At 43.3% G+C, this 16,904-nt stretch overlaps 1 protein-coding gene across 1 annotated transcript in view; it reads left to right on the top strand.

Annotated features, from left to right (window-relative positions):
• The first annotated feature begins 267 nt into the window (after positions 1-267).
• Positions 268-16,904, top strand: part of MTMR2 (myotubularin related protein 2) — a 55,010-nt gene continuing 38,373 nt past the window's right edge. Inside the window, exons 1-2 of the mRNA XM_034408841.3 lie at positions 268-752; positions 11,884-11,989. Of these exons, the coding sequence (XP_034264732.1) occupies positions 667-752; positions 11,884-11,989 (192 nt within the window). The 5' untranslated portion in view covers positions 268-666. The remainder of the gene's footprint in view (positions 753-11,883; positions 11,990-16,904) is intronic.

Here is a 16,904-nt window from a genome sequence, read left to right as displayed (position 1 = left end):
GATAGATGATAGATAGATAGATAGATAGATAGATAGATAGATAGATAGATAGATAGATAGATAGATAGATAGATAGGAGACAGATAAAGATAGATGATAGATAGATAGATAGATAGATAGATAGATAGATAGATAGATAGATAGATGATAGAGACAGATAAAGATAGATAGATAGACAGACAGATAGACAGAGAGATTATTTATATACACACACACACACACACACACTACTAAGATCTCTCTCTCTAAATGTTGATCGGTTGATGAAGGGTGAAGGGAATCAAACCCGACCCACCCACCCCCCCGCCCGTCCGTCCCCGGCGTGTCGCGCGCAGCCCGGCAGCTCCTCAAGAGCGAGAAGAAGCGGGGAGGCGGTCGGTCGGTCGGTCGGCCCCGCGGCCAAGCCCTCAAGGCGGCGCGCTCCCGACGAGCATCCCGCTGCTGGCCTTCTCCCGCGGCGTTCTGGAGATGCGGCGGTGGGCAGCCGCCTCCCGAAGGCTTGGAGGAGGGACCGTCGGGCGCGTCGCAGCCTCCCGTCCCTCCTGCGCGCTGCACTGTGGGCGAAAGATGGCAGCTTCCTCGGCCCCTCTCGGCTCCCCGACGCTGTGACAGGGCGGGCGCCCTTGCTGCCTTTTGGCCCCTTTTGGCCCCTCCGAAGCCGCCGAGATGGAGAAGTGCTCCAGCTGCGAGAGCCTCGCCTCCAAGCCGGCGCCGCCGGCTACCCGCCAGCCCAGCTCGGATTCCCTCTCCAGGTACCGCATCTCTCCTTGAAGCCTCTGCTGCCGGGGCAAAGAGCGGAGGAAGGGGGCGCGGATGGAGAGAAGCAGGGATTATGCTATTAGACCTAGATTCGTGGTTTGATGATGGGAAAGGAGGGGGGGGAAGGCTTGGCGGAGGGTCTGATCCGGGTTTTATTGGAGGCCCTGATATACTGGAAAGGCTGGATGCTTTCCCAGCCGCATGGAAGAAACTGATGGGGAAGGCACAAAGGTTGGGTGATGCTTCTTTTGCAACGTGTTCTAGGCTGCAGTCTTGCTGGTGCAGGTAGTCCTCGACTTATGGCCACAATGTCGCTGAGGGGGGAAAAAAGAGCCTTGATGGTACAGTGGTCTAAGCACCCGGTTATTAACACAGCTGCCTGCAATTACTTGCTGGTTCGAATCTCTCCAAGGCTCAAGGTTGACTCAGCCTTCCATCCTTTCTAAGGTAGGTGAAATGAGGACCCAGTTTGTGGGGGCAATAAGCTGACTTTGTATAAAATATACAAAAAGTATGAAGGCTATTGCTTGACGCATTGTAAGCCGCCCTGAGTCTCCGGAGAAGGGCGGCATATAAATCAAATAAAAAAAAAATAAATTAAAAAATATGGCTTAAGGGAGTTTTGCCCCAATTTAACCACTTTTCCTGGTCACGTTGGTTAAGTCAATCACTGGTTGAAATTAGTTAATGCGGATTGTTAAGTGAATCTGGCTTCCCCACTGACTTTGCTTGTCGGAAGGTCACAAAAGGGGATCAACATCAGAGGTGGGTTTCAGCAGGTTCTGACCAGTTCTGGACAATCGGGAGTGGAACTTCTGAGTAGTTCAGAGAACCGGTAGTAAAAATTCTGACCGGCCCCACCCCCCATCTATTCTCTGCCTCCCAAGTCCCAGCTGATGGGGAGGAAATTGGGATATTGCAGTAACCTTCCCCTGGTTGGGGAGGGAATGGAGATTTTATAGTATCCTTCCCCTGGAGTGGGGTGGGAATGGAGATTTTACAGTATCCTTCCCCTGGAGTGGGGTGGGAATGGAGATTTTACAGTATCCTTCCCCTGCCACGCCCACCAAGCCACACCCACAGAACCGGTAGTAAAAAAAATTGAAACCCACCACTGATCAATCTCTCTCTCTCTCTCTCTCTCTCTCTCTCTCTCTCTCTCTCTCACACACACACACACACACACACACACACACAGGACATTCATCAATATGAACCAAATGTCAATAATCCCTATGACTATGGGGATACTGCAACTGTCATGTGAAAAATGGTTGTAAGTCACTTTTTTCAGTGCCGCTGTAACTTTGAGCGGTCACTAAATGAACTGTTGAAAGTCGAGGACTATCTGTATTCCAGTTTGAAAGGCAAGGACAATCTCAGAGTTAGGATTTCTTGCAGCCGGATCTTCTGGATGTTTGCATCTTAGTGGGTTTAAGCAGCATTATTCCAGAGGGCTTTGGTGGGTATGCTTTGCACACTTACTTGGGAGCAGCCGACGTTATTTATTTCTGAGCAGCTTTCACTGACTTGACCATTAATTTTAGCTGTAGCCCATTGGCCAAGGAAGGTATAAAATCCACTAAAAGGGATTTATGCTTTGATTGAATTTAACCTGTAGCTTCACTGCCCCAAAGGTGCTTTTTCGGAAAGGCAACTGGACTTTGCTTTTTTCCTTGAAGACGTTTTGCTTCTCATCGAGGAAGCTTCTTCAGTTCTTCAGGTTCACTTCTTGGATGAGAAGCGAAACATCTTCAAGGAAAAAAAACAACCATGACCTGGATTGCCGAGAATCTCCATAGCCGGTAGCTTCACCGTTATAAAAGAGGTTGCAAGATTGGCACACTTTCCAAAATGTGTGTTCCCCAGATGCATTGCTGGGTATTGTGGGAGCAACACATCTCCAAGGGAGTATGTTGATAAAACATTCTTGTCTTGGTTGCTAAATTTATTTTCTGTCTTCTCTCACTGTTGGAAGAAATGTCCATCTGGGTTCAGTTCCAAGTGGGGAGAAAGACACTGGAAACATGGAGACTGCTTAGAAAGATGGTTTTTAATGGTGGACAGGACCACATGGTTTGAACTCCTGGGCAAAAAGAACACATGGGTGAGAGAGAGAGAGAAAAAAATATATACCCTCTCTTGGGGTAAGCCTTGGCGCTTCCTGTTCCTGTGTAAGGAATGTACTCTGATTGGTTGTCAGACTCCCAGGCCTGGTTGAATCTTGCTAGGTGATAATGTAATGAAGGGGCTTTGGGCAATTCCTATTATGGCTTAATGGCTTTGTCCTGGTTTGGATCTTGAGACATGAGGACCATGTCTTTTATGTTGTAGATAAGCTGGCCCAGCCTTTGTCTTGTAGATAGGTTGGCACCAAAATATCTGCTGGGGGGGGGGGGGCAGGGAGCTGAGGCTCTGAGTTTGTCTTTAGAAACATGTTTCTCCTTTAGGGAAAATATAATATTCTGCCTTTTTAATATTTCCTAGAATGTTTCATTTTCCTAGGAGAGGGGTGGGTGCTAGCTTCCTACATCACGATTCACCAAACATTCTTGTCACCAAATGGTTGGGGGTTATAGCACTCACTAAGTCACAAAAAATAAGGGAGATTAACTCTAACCGAAATCAGTAAGGTGTGTGAATGCATCTGCTTTACAGGTGCATTCTGTAATGCCTACAACTCGACGTCTGTTGCTAAGCAAAATGGTAGCTAGGTGAACTATACCCTGTTTTAGAACCTTCTTTCTCACAGTTGTCAAGTGAATCGTGTAGTTGTTAAATGAATCCAACTTTTCCCATTGTTTTTGGAAGCTGGCTGGGAAAGTTGCAAATGGTGATCAAATGACCCCAGGATTCTGCAACCTTCATAAAATTTATGCAAGTTGCCAAGTGCCCGAATTGTGATCACATGATCATGGGGATGCGGCAATGGTCGTAACTCCAAGGTCCACTCGTAAGTTACTTTTTTCAATGCCATTGTAACTGAGCGGTCACTAAACTCAAGGACTATCTGTACTAGATGTGATGAAGGGCATTGTGTGAATGCAGCCCAGGAGTTAAATGAGGATCATGACTTTACAAGTGAGTCCTACCACAAAAAATTGTACATGAAAAGCTTTTATTTTGGATATCAGATAGCCATGGCTATTTCCTAGATACTGTATTCAATTCATTGCTATCCCATATCATAACATCTTGAAAACAGTCAGTAGAACTCATGGAACATGAGTTTATTACAGAGTTTGGCTGGCAAAAAAACCCAGTAAATTATTTCAATATTCTAGAGATCAATCAAGGCCAAGAATTCCCCAAGAGGTATTTGGAAAATATGGATTGTTGAGTCTATCACCAAGTGCACTTTTTCTTGAAAGTTTATTACATGATGCTCAGTAGTGGTGCCCACTATGCCTAGAATTGATGCCACAAATTGGAACCAGGGAATTCTGTATGTATCTGAGTAAACCGGAAAGTTTTCTTGAGTGAATCTCAACTCCTACTGACTTCGTAGACATATCCATATGGTCCTGACTGCAACATGGAGGTGGTTTATCGCTGTTACCTTGAGAGTTTTCTCAACTTCCCAATCTACTATATATTCCTGGGAATTCTTGTGGTTCCCATCCAAATGCTATTCAGGTCCAACCCTGCTTAGATTTTTCTGAGATTATTCAAGGCTGCTGGGGGTTACCATTTGCTGTGTGCAGTCATAGATAGATATGGTTGGTTGGTAGGTAGGTAGGTAGGTAGGTAGGTAGGTAGGTAGGTAGGTAGGTAGGTTGACGGATAGACATAGATAGACAGCCAGATGATAGCTAGAATGTTAGCTAGCTAGCTACAGTAGCTAACTACCGATAGCTGGATGACTGGAGGGATGGATGGATGGATGGGCAGAGACAGATAAATAGACAGACAGACAGACAGACAGACCACAGAATATTCTATCCCCAACTTTTGGTGATATCAAACAGTATTAAAGTGCGGAGCCTTGGTGGCGCAGCAGACTAAAGTGCTGTTAAGCAGCACCAGCTGCCTGCAATTACTGCAAGTTCAAATCTCACCAGGCTCAAGGTTGACTCAGCCTTCCATCCTTTCGAAGTAGGTAAAATAAGGACCCGGATTGTGAGGGCATTAAGCTGACTTTGTATAAAAACGACCACCGTTTAGCGTGGACCGAAAGCCCTACTAAGCAGGTATATACAAAAGTATGAAGGCTATTGCTTAACGCATTTTAAGCCGCCCTGAGTCTCCGGAGAAGGGCGGCATATAAATCGAACCAATCAATCAATCAATCAATAAACAAACAAATAAATAAACAAACATCTGATTGATTGAGAAGTAAAAAAAAAAAAAAAACATCCCAGAAATGATGAAGGCATCAACTTCAGAATTGTTGCTTAGAAGAGCACTTATTTCGAAGGAAGTAAAATCTGATGTAAGCGATTTGTGTTTGGAGTGTGGAATGGATTTTTTTTAAAAAATTAATTTGATGGGTGGGCCCTCTAACAGCACTTTTGTGCAGTGAACAACTTGCTGGAGGCAGCAGCCCTGTGCCCCACTTTTGTATATGGTAAGAAGATGGGAATCTAGACTTAGTAAAGGAAAGACGTGGCTTTGACCCATTTCTAGTACAAAACATCTTGCATAAGTATATCCGAATGGAAAAGTCATTTTCTGGAGAAGGTGAATGGCTGCCAATCATTGGTTAAATGTTCTGGTCTTGTTCGGTACTCTGTTCTGTTCCATGGTGCCATTTACATTTACTGTAACATAGCAATAGCTCTTAGACTTATATACTGCTTTACAGTGCTTTACAGCCCACCTATAAGCGATTTACAGAGTCAGCCTATTGCCCCCAACAATCTGGGTCCTCATTTTACCCACCTCGGAAGGATGGAAGGCTGAGTCAACCTTTAGCCTGGTGAGATTTGAACTGCCAAATTGCAGGCAGCCAGAAGTCAGCAGAAGTAGACTACAGTACTGCACTCTAACCACTGCTCCACCATGGCTCATACCAACATATAGGTAGTACTCGAGTTACGAATGTAATGGAGCCTGCCCATTCTGAGGATTTGTGGGAGTGAATCTTGTACCTTGAATGAGATCACTCCTTCCTTTCGCCCATGCATTCGCTAATCAAATGCAAGGCTCTTTAAGTGCACATGAGGTATTTCAGGGTGGGGAAGGCCATGGGGGGGCCTATTGATGGAACAGGCCACCTGCCTAAGTCCATCCAAGGCCTCCCCAACCCACTGAATTACCTAATGCCGGCCCAAATTGCTTTCCCCTCTCAACCTGCCCTGCCGGATCACTTACCCTGTGAAGATCTGTGAAGAGCCTTGGTAGTACAGGGGTTTAAGGCACCCTGTTATTAAGCTTATTAAGACCAGCTGCCTGCAATTACTGCAGGGTTCGAATCTCGCCAAGGCTCAAGGTTGACTCAGCCTTCCATCCTTTCTAAGGTAGATGAAATGAGGACCCAGTTTGTGGGGGCAATAAGCTGACTTTGTATAAATATACAAAAGGATGAAGGCTATTGCTGAGCACATTGTAAGCCGCCCTGAGTCTTTGGAGAAGGGCGGCATATAAATCAAATTAAAAAAAAAAAAAAAAGATCTAGAAAGCAGTCTCCTCCCCAGCCTTGTGCGCTCCACTCGGCCCTCCACGGGCCTCTCCTGGCCCATTGCAAGCCAAAATGGTGCCTCTGGAGGCCGGATCTGACCCTCCGAGACTCCATTCGGCCCTCCGCAGCCCTCCCCCGGCCCTTTGCAGGCTGAAATGTTCCAGGGGACGGAATTGTAAGTCTAAATCAAGGACTGTCTGTATCTATGGCTATACCTGTATCTGTATATATCTGTGAATATCTGTATATCTATCTATCTATCCATCCATCCATCCATCCGTCCATCCTCAGTCTATTCTGTAGCTATTAATTATCATCTATCCTGTCTGTCTGTCTGTCTGTCTGTCTGTCTGTCTGTCTGTCTTTTTATCTGTCATCTTGCTTAGCATAGAAAATACATTAAGGAGGAAACAATGGAATACGTCTTTATTATATATTTGTTTGGATTGAGCTCCTGCCTTTTCAATTCAAACACGTTGATCAAGGCAGCTAATAATCCAAAGAAAGCCAAAGCCAGATCAGGCGAAACTAATCATTGCAATATACAAACACAGCTTTTTGCACCATTGAAAAATCAGCTCTGAGTATCTGGTTAAAAAGCTGAGGTTTTAACAAAGAGAGCGAGGGACCCTTAAGAGAATGTAGAATCTCTATTCCCTCTGCCAGAAAGAGTTCAAGTAACCAGAAATTAAGTCATTTATGTTTTAAAGCTTAAACCAACACTTTAAAACCTGTATGATCACTGCTCCCCAGGTAGTAGCACTAAGAACTAATAATTGGAAATCTCTTCAGAAAAATTAGGTGATTTGTTTATAATATAAAACCAGACAAAAGAAAAAAAGAACCACAATGAAGAGATAGGGATGAGGAGACATCCTAAAAACTCAGGTCAAGAAAGTAGGCAATTTTACACATTCAGTTAGCAACAAAAAAGATTTTTAGATATTTATCTTTTCTGTCCTCTGCCCTGCCAAAATCTCTGCCTTTTCATTTGTAGAAAGTTAGCACCCAGCCCTCTCCTAGAAAAATGAAATATTCTAGGAAATATTAAAAAGGCAGAATATTTTACATTCCTGGATGAGAAATGGAGAAACATGTTTTTTAGGCAGGAAGCAGACTGACTCTCAATAGCCCACAGCAGATGTCAGCACTTAAGAGCTAAAGAGGTAGCTAGGTCTATTCATAAGCAAATGCCCTTACCCAAGATCCAACAAATATAGGATTAGCCCTCTACCCATCTAGCAACAGAACTAACCATATGGCATCCGGGGAGATTGCATCACCCAGCAAGGCTCAACCAAGCCTGGGACTCAAAAGACAACCTACAAAGTTACCTCTGCATGGCCTCATGGGAGTCTGACAACCAATCAGAATACAAGGTCAAATTCAAAGCCCAACAGAGGGTATAAATCTCTCTCTCCCTCTTTCCCTCCCTCTCCCTTCCTCTCTCTCTCCCTCTCTTTCTCTCTTTCCCTTTCAACCATGTGCTTTTTTGCCCAGGACCTCAAAACCATGTGGTCCTGTCCACCATTAAACCATCTTTCCAATCAGACACCATGTTTCCAGTGTCTTTTTCCCCACTTGGAACTGAACCCAGTTGGACATTTTAAAAGGAGGGAATAAAAGTACCAGATCCACTTGAGGAGTTTAGTCTTATGCTCCCACCTATAAATTCAAGCATATGGTCAATTCCATACGATCTAGAAACATGCTTTCTTTGTCTTTTTGAAAAGACAAAAATTAATGCTCAATATAACGTTAATCAAAGATCGATCACGCTAGATAAGTGCATTATTACAGCCTATCAAACTTGGAACGTAAAGCCAAAATCTCTCTTGCGTTGCTATTTATAAATGCTAAAAAAAGAAGAAAGGGGGAAAAACAAGTTAAAATAGAGAGAGAAGAATAACTACTAAAAATAGCATAGATCAGTATCTGGTTTCTGACTTCCCCCCTTCATTGTAATCCAACTGATTTATAGTGTTTATGAACACAAACTTTAGAAACTTTACTCTTTGCCTTGCTGCATGAGTTTATAATATGCAGGGAAAGCATTTCTTGCTTGTTGGAAGAAATGTCCTTCTGAGTTCCATTCCAAGTAGGGAGAAAGACACTGGAAACATGGTGGCTGCTTGGAAAGATAGTTTTTAATGGTGGACAGGATCACATGCCTTGAAGATGTTGGGTGAAGGGAGAAAAAAAGGAAGAGATGCTGAGAGTGCCTGAGTTTTATACCCTCTCTGGGCTTTTGAATTTGAGCTTGTATTCTGATTGGTTGTCAGACTCCCACGGGGCCATGCAGGGATAACTTTATAGGTTGTGTTTTTGAGTCCCAAGTTTGGTTGACTCTTGCTGGGTGATGATGTAATGAAAGGGCTTTGGGATTCCTATTATGGTTCTGTCTGAAGGAGGTAGATCTTCGTTATGTAGAATAGACTGGCCCAGGTCTTAATGGCCCATTGACAAAGGTGGGGGGGGGGGGCTGAGTTTCTGCCTCCCTTTTAGGGGAAATATTCTGCCCTTTTAATATTTCCTAAAATACCTCATTTTCCTAGGAGAGGGGTGGGTGCTAACTTCCTCCCTACATGCTTAAATTCAGTTAAACTTCCATTATACTTCTTCAAGTTAAAGTTCTGATCAGATTTTGTTAGTACAGTGTCTTTTCCCCCCAGTGTTGTAAGAAAAGGAGGATTTTTAAGGGGAATATAATTCTACAGCCAGTACCAAGGGGCTGGGTTTCGGCCATTTTGACTCATGAATAGCATGATTCAACAGCAACCAAAGGTTATTCCATAGGAAACATGCGTTGAATTTCAATGACTGGTTCGTTTTCTGTTCTGGGAGGGCAACAATCAGAGCATTGTTTACTAAGCAGAGTGACTTTTAACTTGGGCGCTTCTTCCCAGCCACCAATATTAAAAACAAGAACAGCCAATCGTATATGAGCAATGCTTGGAATACTGTAGTCCATCGTACGACAATGGCCAGCATACAATGAAGATTTTCATTTTTTAAAAAAACAATTAAATGCATTTAAGAATCTTCGTAGAATAAAAGACAAGTCAAAAGAAAGAAAAAGAAAACCTGAAATGTGCTGCAGCCCCCTCCCTAAAGCTAAGTATTATAAATGACTTCTGACTTTTTTTCCCCCACAGATCAGTACAATCTTATCGTCCCTTCTGCCTCTTAAATATTTTGCAAATCCCCTCACCCTGTCCTTCTCTTTCTAAATCTTCCAAGCCAATATTCAATTCATTTCAGGTGGATTTGATTTAAATCGAGTTGATTTAAATCACAATTTAAATCATGATTTAAATCACTAGTAAAAAGGCTTGATTTAAATCAACTCTATTTAAATCATAATTTTTAAAGAGCAACTGTCATCTCTGCTACTCCTTTGATTCACTGTTGACTCACTGATAGTCCCAGTGTTGCAGAATATACAGCCTCATGCTACATAACTAAGCTCCATTTCATGCTGAATAAACTAAATTATTTATGTATCTTAAATAGAAAACTGTCTTACGATAGATTTTTACCCCAAAAATTTTTTATTAAAATAAATTCGATAAAAATAAAAAAAATCCGATTTAAATTTAAAAAATCTGATTTTTTTGATTTTTTTAAAAAAATCATTAATTTTTATCCACCCTGATTCATTTTTCTCTTAGAATAGAATAGAATTTTTTATTGGCCAAGTGTGATTGGACACACGAGGAATTTGTCTTGGTGCATATGCCCTCAGTGTACATAAAAGAAAAGATACGTTCATCAAGAATCATAAAGTACAACACTTGATAAGGTACAACACTTATTTCAGCAAAGAGGTTAAGGTTTCCAAAATTATTTTTTTAAAAAAATGTGGTTGGTTTTAGAAAAAGCTCACTCGATGGCAATACAGGTAGTTCTCGACTTACAACTGTTCATTGACTGGCCATTTAATGGTGCTGAAAAAAAAGTGATTTATTATGGTTTTTCACACTTATGACGGTCGCAGAATCCCCATGGTGGGAGTAAGGAGGGATACTGATAACTGTAATTCAGCAACATCTGAACGTTTGCTTTCTTCTCTCGTAAGCAAATATATGGAAGAGTTGAATGGTGAGATCTAGACAGGACTTCAAAGACCATCAGCTAATCCATTCTGATACTGCTACAAGAAGTTCGCTACAGGTTGGGCTGTGCTTATGAGAGACTAATTAATTTAATGTGCTTGAATAGGATAGTTCAATTGAGATTTTTTTTTGTCCAATGAGTATCATAATTGCATCCAGGACCCAGATTGTTGGGGGAAATATGCAAATAATGTCTATGGAGATTCTCGTTCAACCAGGTCATGGTTGTCCCAAAGGTGCTTTTTCAAGAGGCAAATGGACTTTCTGTTTTTTCTTTGAAGCTGTTTCACTTCTCATCCAAGAAACCTCTTCAGCTCTGAATGGATGATGGGGAATGGAAGGATTTACACTCCTTGCAGACAGCTGGTCATTTGCATTCTATTTAGACAGTTGTTGAGGCCACTTGGAGGTTTATTTGTGTTCTCAAAGTCACCTGAGTAGTGCAAATGGATGTGGAGACTACTTGAACTTCACAGTCCTTTCAGCAGTTCCAAGAAGGTTCCACACCCGATTGCACTACTCAAGTGATCCTGAGGACATAGATAAACCTCCAAGTGGCCTCAACAACTCGCTAAAAGAATGCAAATGACCAGCTGTCTGCAAGGAGTATAAATCCTTCCATTCTCCACCATCTGTTGTGATCTGCCAGCAGCTTGCGGAGTTGGCAGTGGAGTTGGACAGTGAGGAGGCTGGGGAGGAACATGGGCCTGTCATGGAGTCTGTGGAAGGCCCGGACGAGGGCTCTGCGTCAGAGGCAGAGTTGGGGCCAGGGCCATCGGGGGTGATGCGCGGACTCTGGAGACTCCAGAGGCAGACAGCAGAGAGGCAGAGGAACAAGAGGAGCCTGTTCCTAGTGCACGCATGCGAAGAGCTGCCAGAAGGCAAGAGCAGCTAAAGCAAAAAGGACGACTCGGGAGTAAGGCCAGGCGATGATTGGCCCTCCCATAAGGCTTAAAAGAGCAGCAACAGCTCTTGGGCTCTTTGTAGGAAAGCGAAGTTGCTATATTTGTTTCGTCTCGTGGGGCTTTGCCAAGAAAAGCCTTTGGCAGGGTTCCAAAGAAGACAAAGGTTTGTGATAAGGCCGAAGAATTTTTTCTGAAGGACTTGTTTTGGAATTAATTTGGACTAAACTGAGAATGAAGTAATTCTCAGCTGTTCTAATAAAATATGTTTGTTTAGGACTGATTGTGTCTGGTAATAACTACTTGGGCCTATGTCACAACAATGGATGTCATTTCAAGGAGAATTTTTCATAGGTTAAAGCTTTAAGGTGAAAGCTGGATCAGGTAAGATAAGCCGATAAAGGTTTTTTTTTTAATCTATGCAACTCTAATCAATCAAAAGATGGTTTCTAGATTTTTGTTCTTTTTCTCATCCTTGTTTCTCTAGTGCTTCTACCTCTCATTCGGATCACTCAGCGCATACCAAATCAGCTTCGGTCATCTCATCAGATTCTATCTCCACCTCTACCGAAAACTTTTCTCCTGATTTGAGGGTAAGCACTGGAGTGGATCAATGCCTTAGCAGAGGCCTGGGGTGTATAAGGTGTACTATGTACAATTAAATTCAGCCATCAATAGACATAGAGACATTAAGAACATCTATAGTCGTGATGGTGAACCTATGGCACGTGTGCCACAGGTGGCACGTGGAGCTATATCACTAGGCACGTGAGCGTTGCCCTAGCTCAGGTCCAGCGTGCATGTGTGCACCAGCCAGGTGATTTTTGGGCCTTCCGGTCCCATCGGAAGTCAGGAAACGGGCCGTTTCCAGCCTCCGGAGGGCCTCTGGGGGGGATGGGGAAGGTCATCTTTGCCCTCCCCAGGCTCCTAGAAAGCTTCTGGAGCTTGGGGAGAGTGAAAAATGGGCCTTCTGGTCCTACTGGAAGTTGGCAAATGGGCTGTTTCCGGCCTCCGGGATGGATGAGGCCATTTTTGCTCTCCCCAGGCTCCAAGAAAGCCTCTGGAGCCTGGGGAGGGCAAAAAAAAATGGGCCTACCGGGCCCACTGGGCCACTGCGGGGCAGGGCGCATTGAATTATGGGTGTGGCCACGCACATGCGTGACCCGCCCCCCACTCCCTCGCTTTTGGCATGTGACGGCAAAAAGGTTAGCCATCATTAATCTATAGACTATGCAAAAGAGACTATCAATCAGCCCAAAAGAGAAAAAGACCCCAGCACCTCTCCACCAGTAATCAGCACTCAGATAAGCATAGATCAGTGATGGTTAACCTTTTCGGCACTGAGTGGCAAAACTGGAGCGCATGCGCACCAAAGCGCCAGAACCTGGAAGAGAGCAGCTGGCGAGTGTGCATGCGCATGACAGAACCCGGAAGAGCAGCTGGAAACGGTGCGGTGCTCTGCCTGCCATCTCTGGCACACGTGCCATAGGTTCACCATCACAGGCATAGATTAACTCCAAGGTTAACTTCAGGCCAACAATCAAGCAATACCCCAATCAGGAAACTGCCAAAGAGCCATCAATAAACAGCCCAACCAAAGAATCTCTAAGACTGCCCCCACACCCACATAGACAGGCAGGTCACCAGAACATAAACTGACAGTAAACATCACTCCTTACTAGCACTGATGATGTTACCTCATTTGGTAATGAAACATCTGCAAGTAAACAAGCAAGCTCAGAGACCATCAAGGACCCCTCATATATGTATATATAAAATACACACTGAATGAAATGTATTCAATACCCTGTTTCCCCCAAAATAAGACATCCCCTGATAATAAGCCCAATCGGGCTTTTGAGCACATGGTGCAGCGGACTAAGTGCTGTTAAGGGCTAGCACTTAGCTGCCAGCTGCCTGCAATTAGTGCGAGTTCAAATCTCACCAGGCTCAAGGTTGACTCAGCCTTCCATCCTTTCGAGATAGGTAAATTGAGGACCCGGATTGTGGAGGCAATAAGCCAGCTTTGTATAGAACAACACCGCTTGGGGGGGGTGGGGGCGAAAGCCCTAATAAGCAGGTATATACATAAAAAAGTATGCAGGCTATTGCTATAATGCATTGTAAGCTGCCCTGAGTCTATGGAGAAGGGCGGCATATAAATTGGACAAACAAACAAACAAACAAACAATAAATAAATAAATAAAGCCAAGTGCTTATTTCAGGGTTCAAAAAAAAATATAAGACAAGGTCTTATTTTCGGGGAAACACACTACATTCAACCTAAATTCAGAAAACTCCTCTTCTAATACCATTTTTAATGTGCAAGGTGTCAGGTTTTCAGGGCGTCTTCAAATAAATTGCATCTCAAACAAAGTCTTTTTTGAAACAAACTTCCATTTTATTTAGCACGGCAACTTTTACACTGACTCCATGCAGCCAGTACTGACGTGCTGACCCAAAATCCCTCCTCTTCCTTCCCCCACTCCTCTGCATTCATTGGCCATCTTCCCAATCATTCACCCCTAATCTACTGCTCCAATTCAAAGAATTTCCCCCCTCCCATCCATCTCCTAGGGGACATTATCTCCAGCTAAAATAAGTAGGTGAAAGGCAACCGTCCCGTTGCAGACACTTGCGTTCTCCTTCTTATGTCAACACTAGGATAAATGCATCTTGACGTGCTGACACAAGGAATGTTTATATTTCTTTCTTTCTTTCTTTTTTTTGATGGTCAGATCCGTGTTGAGGTCAACACATATTCATCCATCGTATAGAACCTGTAGATGGGTTCCTATTGCCTTTTTTCCTGGGTTGATCCCCCCCCCCAAATTTGTAGTTTAGCCTTTCCTCTGGGATGCAATCCTGGACTTTTCTAGTACTTTTCCATCCAGGTACCCACAAGGGCCAATCCTCCTTGTCTTTAGGGAGATTTGCCAAATTCACCAGATGCTGCCCTATGCTATAAATGATACTATTATGTGTTTATGTCACTGTCCACTGTGTTCACATCCTCAGTGCTACTAGGCCAAAGAGGAAAATATAACTGCTTTTCCATGAACACTTCCTGTTATGTTTTGACCCGGCACTTAGGAATAGGAAATGAATGCCGCATTAGGTGAACCAACAGCTGATCCTTTTGTTAGCTTTGGACTTTGGGTGTGTTTCACGTTGACACCCTGTGATGTAACTTTCATGCCAAAGTCGCTTATATTGTATGGCCTGTGATTGAATGTAAAAGAAAGCAAGCTACTATAGTAGAAATAAATATTTCTTTACAACAGTGGTGAAATCCAATTTTTTTACTACCGGTTCTGTGGGCGTGGCTTGGTGGACGTGGCATGGCTTGGTGGGTGTGGCAGGGGAAGGATACTGCAAAATTCCCATTCCCTCCCCACTCCAAGGGAAGGATACTGCAAAATCCCCATTCCCTCCCCACTCCAGGGGAAGGATACTGCAAAATCTCCATTCCCTCCCCATTCCACGGGGAAGGATATTGCAAAATCCCCATTCCCACCCCACTCTGGGGCCAGCCAGAGGTGGTATTTGCCGGTTATCCAAACTACTCAAAATTTCCGCTATCGGTTCTCCAGAACCTGTCAGAACCTGCTGGATTTCACTCCTTCTTTACAAGATATTCTTACTGAAAATTATTGTGTTGCTTATAACTAGCAATTGGTGTGGTTTAGCCTCCGTATAAGTTCTTTCCACGAATAAGTAAAATTTGCCATTCTCTTTTTCAGATAGATGGGAGAGGGAGGGAGGGAGGGAGGGAGGGAGAGAGAGAAGATAGATAGACAGAAATGATCACATTATCACCTACCACCTTAAAATGCTATAATAAGTTGCTATGGAATTTTCCATCCAGCTTTATTACTTTGGGGCAAAAAAAACCTAAGCTGTAAAAGAAGACAGCTCAGATTTCATGTCAATATCTGAATCCAATTTGTTGATCTTTGTTCCAAAGCCTTTTCTAAACAAAACCAATTATGGTCCCAAATAATGAACTTGGGCGGAATAAAGCCCAAAGTGAGAAAGACAAAATAAATCCATTTGTATCCATCTAGTTCCTTAATCTTACTCTTCTGCCTTCCAATGTAGAAGAAAGCCAGATGGGAGAAGTGTCTGAAGTGCTGGACTAGAAATCAGGAGACCATGAATTCTAGTCCTCCCTTTGGTGTGAAGGCTGAGACGGTGACCTTGGGTCAGTCACTCTCTCTCTCAACCCAACCCATGTCAAGGATTATTGGCTATTGTGAGGAAAATAGGAGGCAGGAACATTAGATATATATCTTATCTATATTTATAAAAGCCAAATACCACTCACTCATCACAAAATCTCCGGAACGGTAAAGCCTACAAACGTGAAATTTGGCACGTATGTTCCTCTTGGCTTCTAGGTGCTCACTAAGAAAGGATGTTTTGAAATGATCATTAGTATTTCATATACAGTATTATATTCACACACTCCGATGCTAAGGAGTTAGACATTCTACTCCCCCTCCCCACCTGAAAGGAACTCTGTTCCAACTGCCACTTGTCTTATATTAACACACTCTGCTGCTACCCCTTCACTAAACTAGGCGTGGGTGTGGCCAGCGCATGACTCATCCAGCCTGTGGGCTGGGACATTCTAGTCCCCCTCCCCCTCTGTTCCAACTGCCAGTTGCCTTATATTAACACGCTCTGATGCTACGGAGTTACACATTCTACATTAAGTTTCAGGCTTTAAGTGTCAATTTATCAAGCCCAATCACATAGTTTTGTAGCGAAGCACAGGCGTCCAGCTAGTATCATATAAAGGTAGCTCAAATAAACAAATAATGAATATTGATATCGGCATTGCTTATCTGCCCTTGACTAGTCCTTGTAATTAAAGGTAAGGAGTGTAACTTGGGAAACCAGTATAAATTGAGATTTTAAATCTTGTTCCAAATAAGTTGCATCTTGGAAAAGTCATGTTGGCTTCTTCACCCTAGCTCCTCCATTCTCTTAAATAAAATCCTCCACTATCTTGAAGATGTACCAACAGATTGTTCCTTAATAGGACCTCTTATTTTGCCCACTGTACCCCAGCCTAAACTGATGGTAATGGTTTCCTTCTCATGGACTGGATAATTGGCTCTTCAAAGTTTATCTAAAGAGCTTATTTTGTAAACTCTTAAAGTTTTCCTAAAAATGGGTTTGTTCCCATATAACAACATTCCCAAGCCGATCTGCAGGTGATCAAAAGCCTTGCCCAGGTAATGCACTGCGTATGTTTGATTTGTCTCCTGTTTTCTTGTTTCAACCTCTGATGATGGGTGATGGTGAGACTGGGCTTCCAATGTTGACTTTTATATTGTTTCTTGAGGGTTCTTCAGAAGATCTTGACCTTGTCAAGGTAGAAACCTGTGAGCAATGGGCTCCTTCTAGAATTTCCAGAAATCAGTTAGGAAGTTATTGTTCCTTGTAGGAAGAATCTCATGGATTTGCTCTAAGATTAGAGCATGGTTCTCGCTCTCATTC

This window comes from Pantherophis guttatus, chromosome 5 (genome assembly GCF_059756535.1).
Source record: "Pantherophis guttatus breed Tessera chromosome 5, ASM5975653v1, whole genome shotgun sequence".
Lineage (NCBI taxonomy): Eukaryota > Metazoa > Chordata > Lepidosauria > Squamata > Colubridae > Pantherophis > Pantherophis guttatus.
This window is presented reverse-complemented; position numbering and strand designations above follow the sequence as displayed.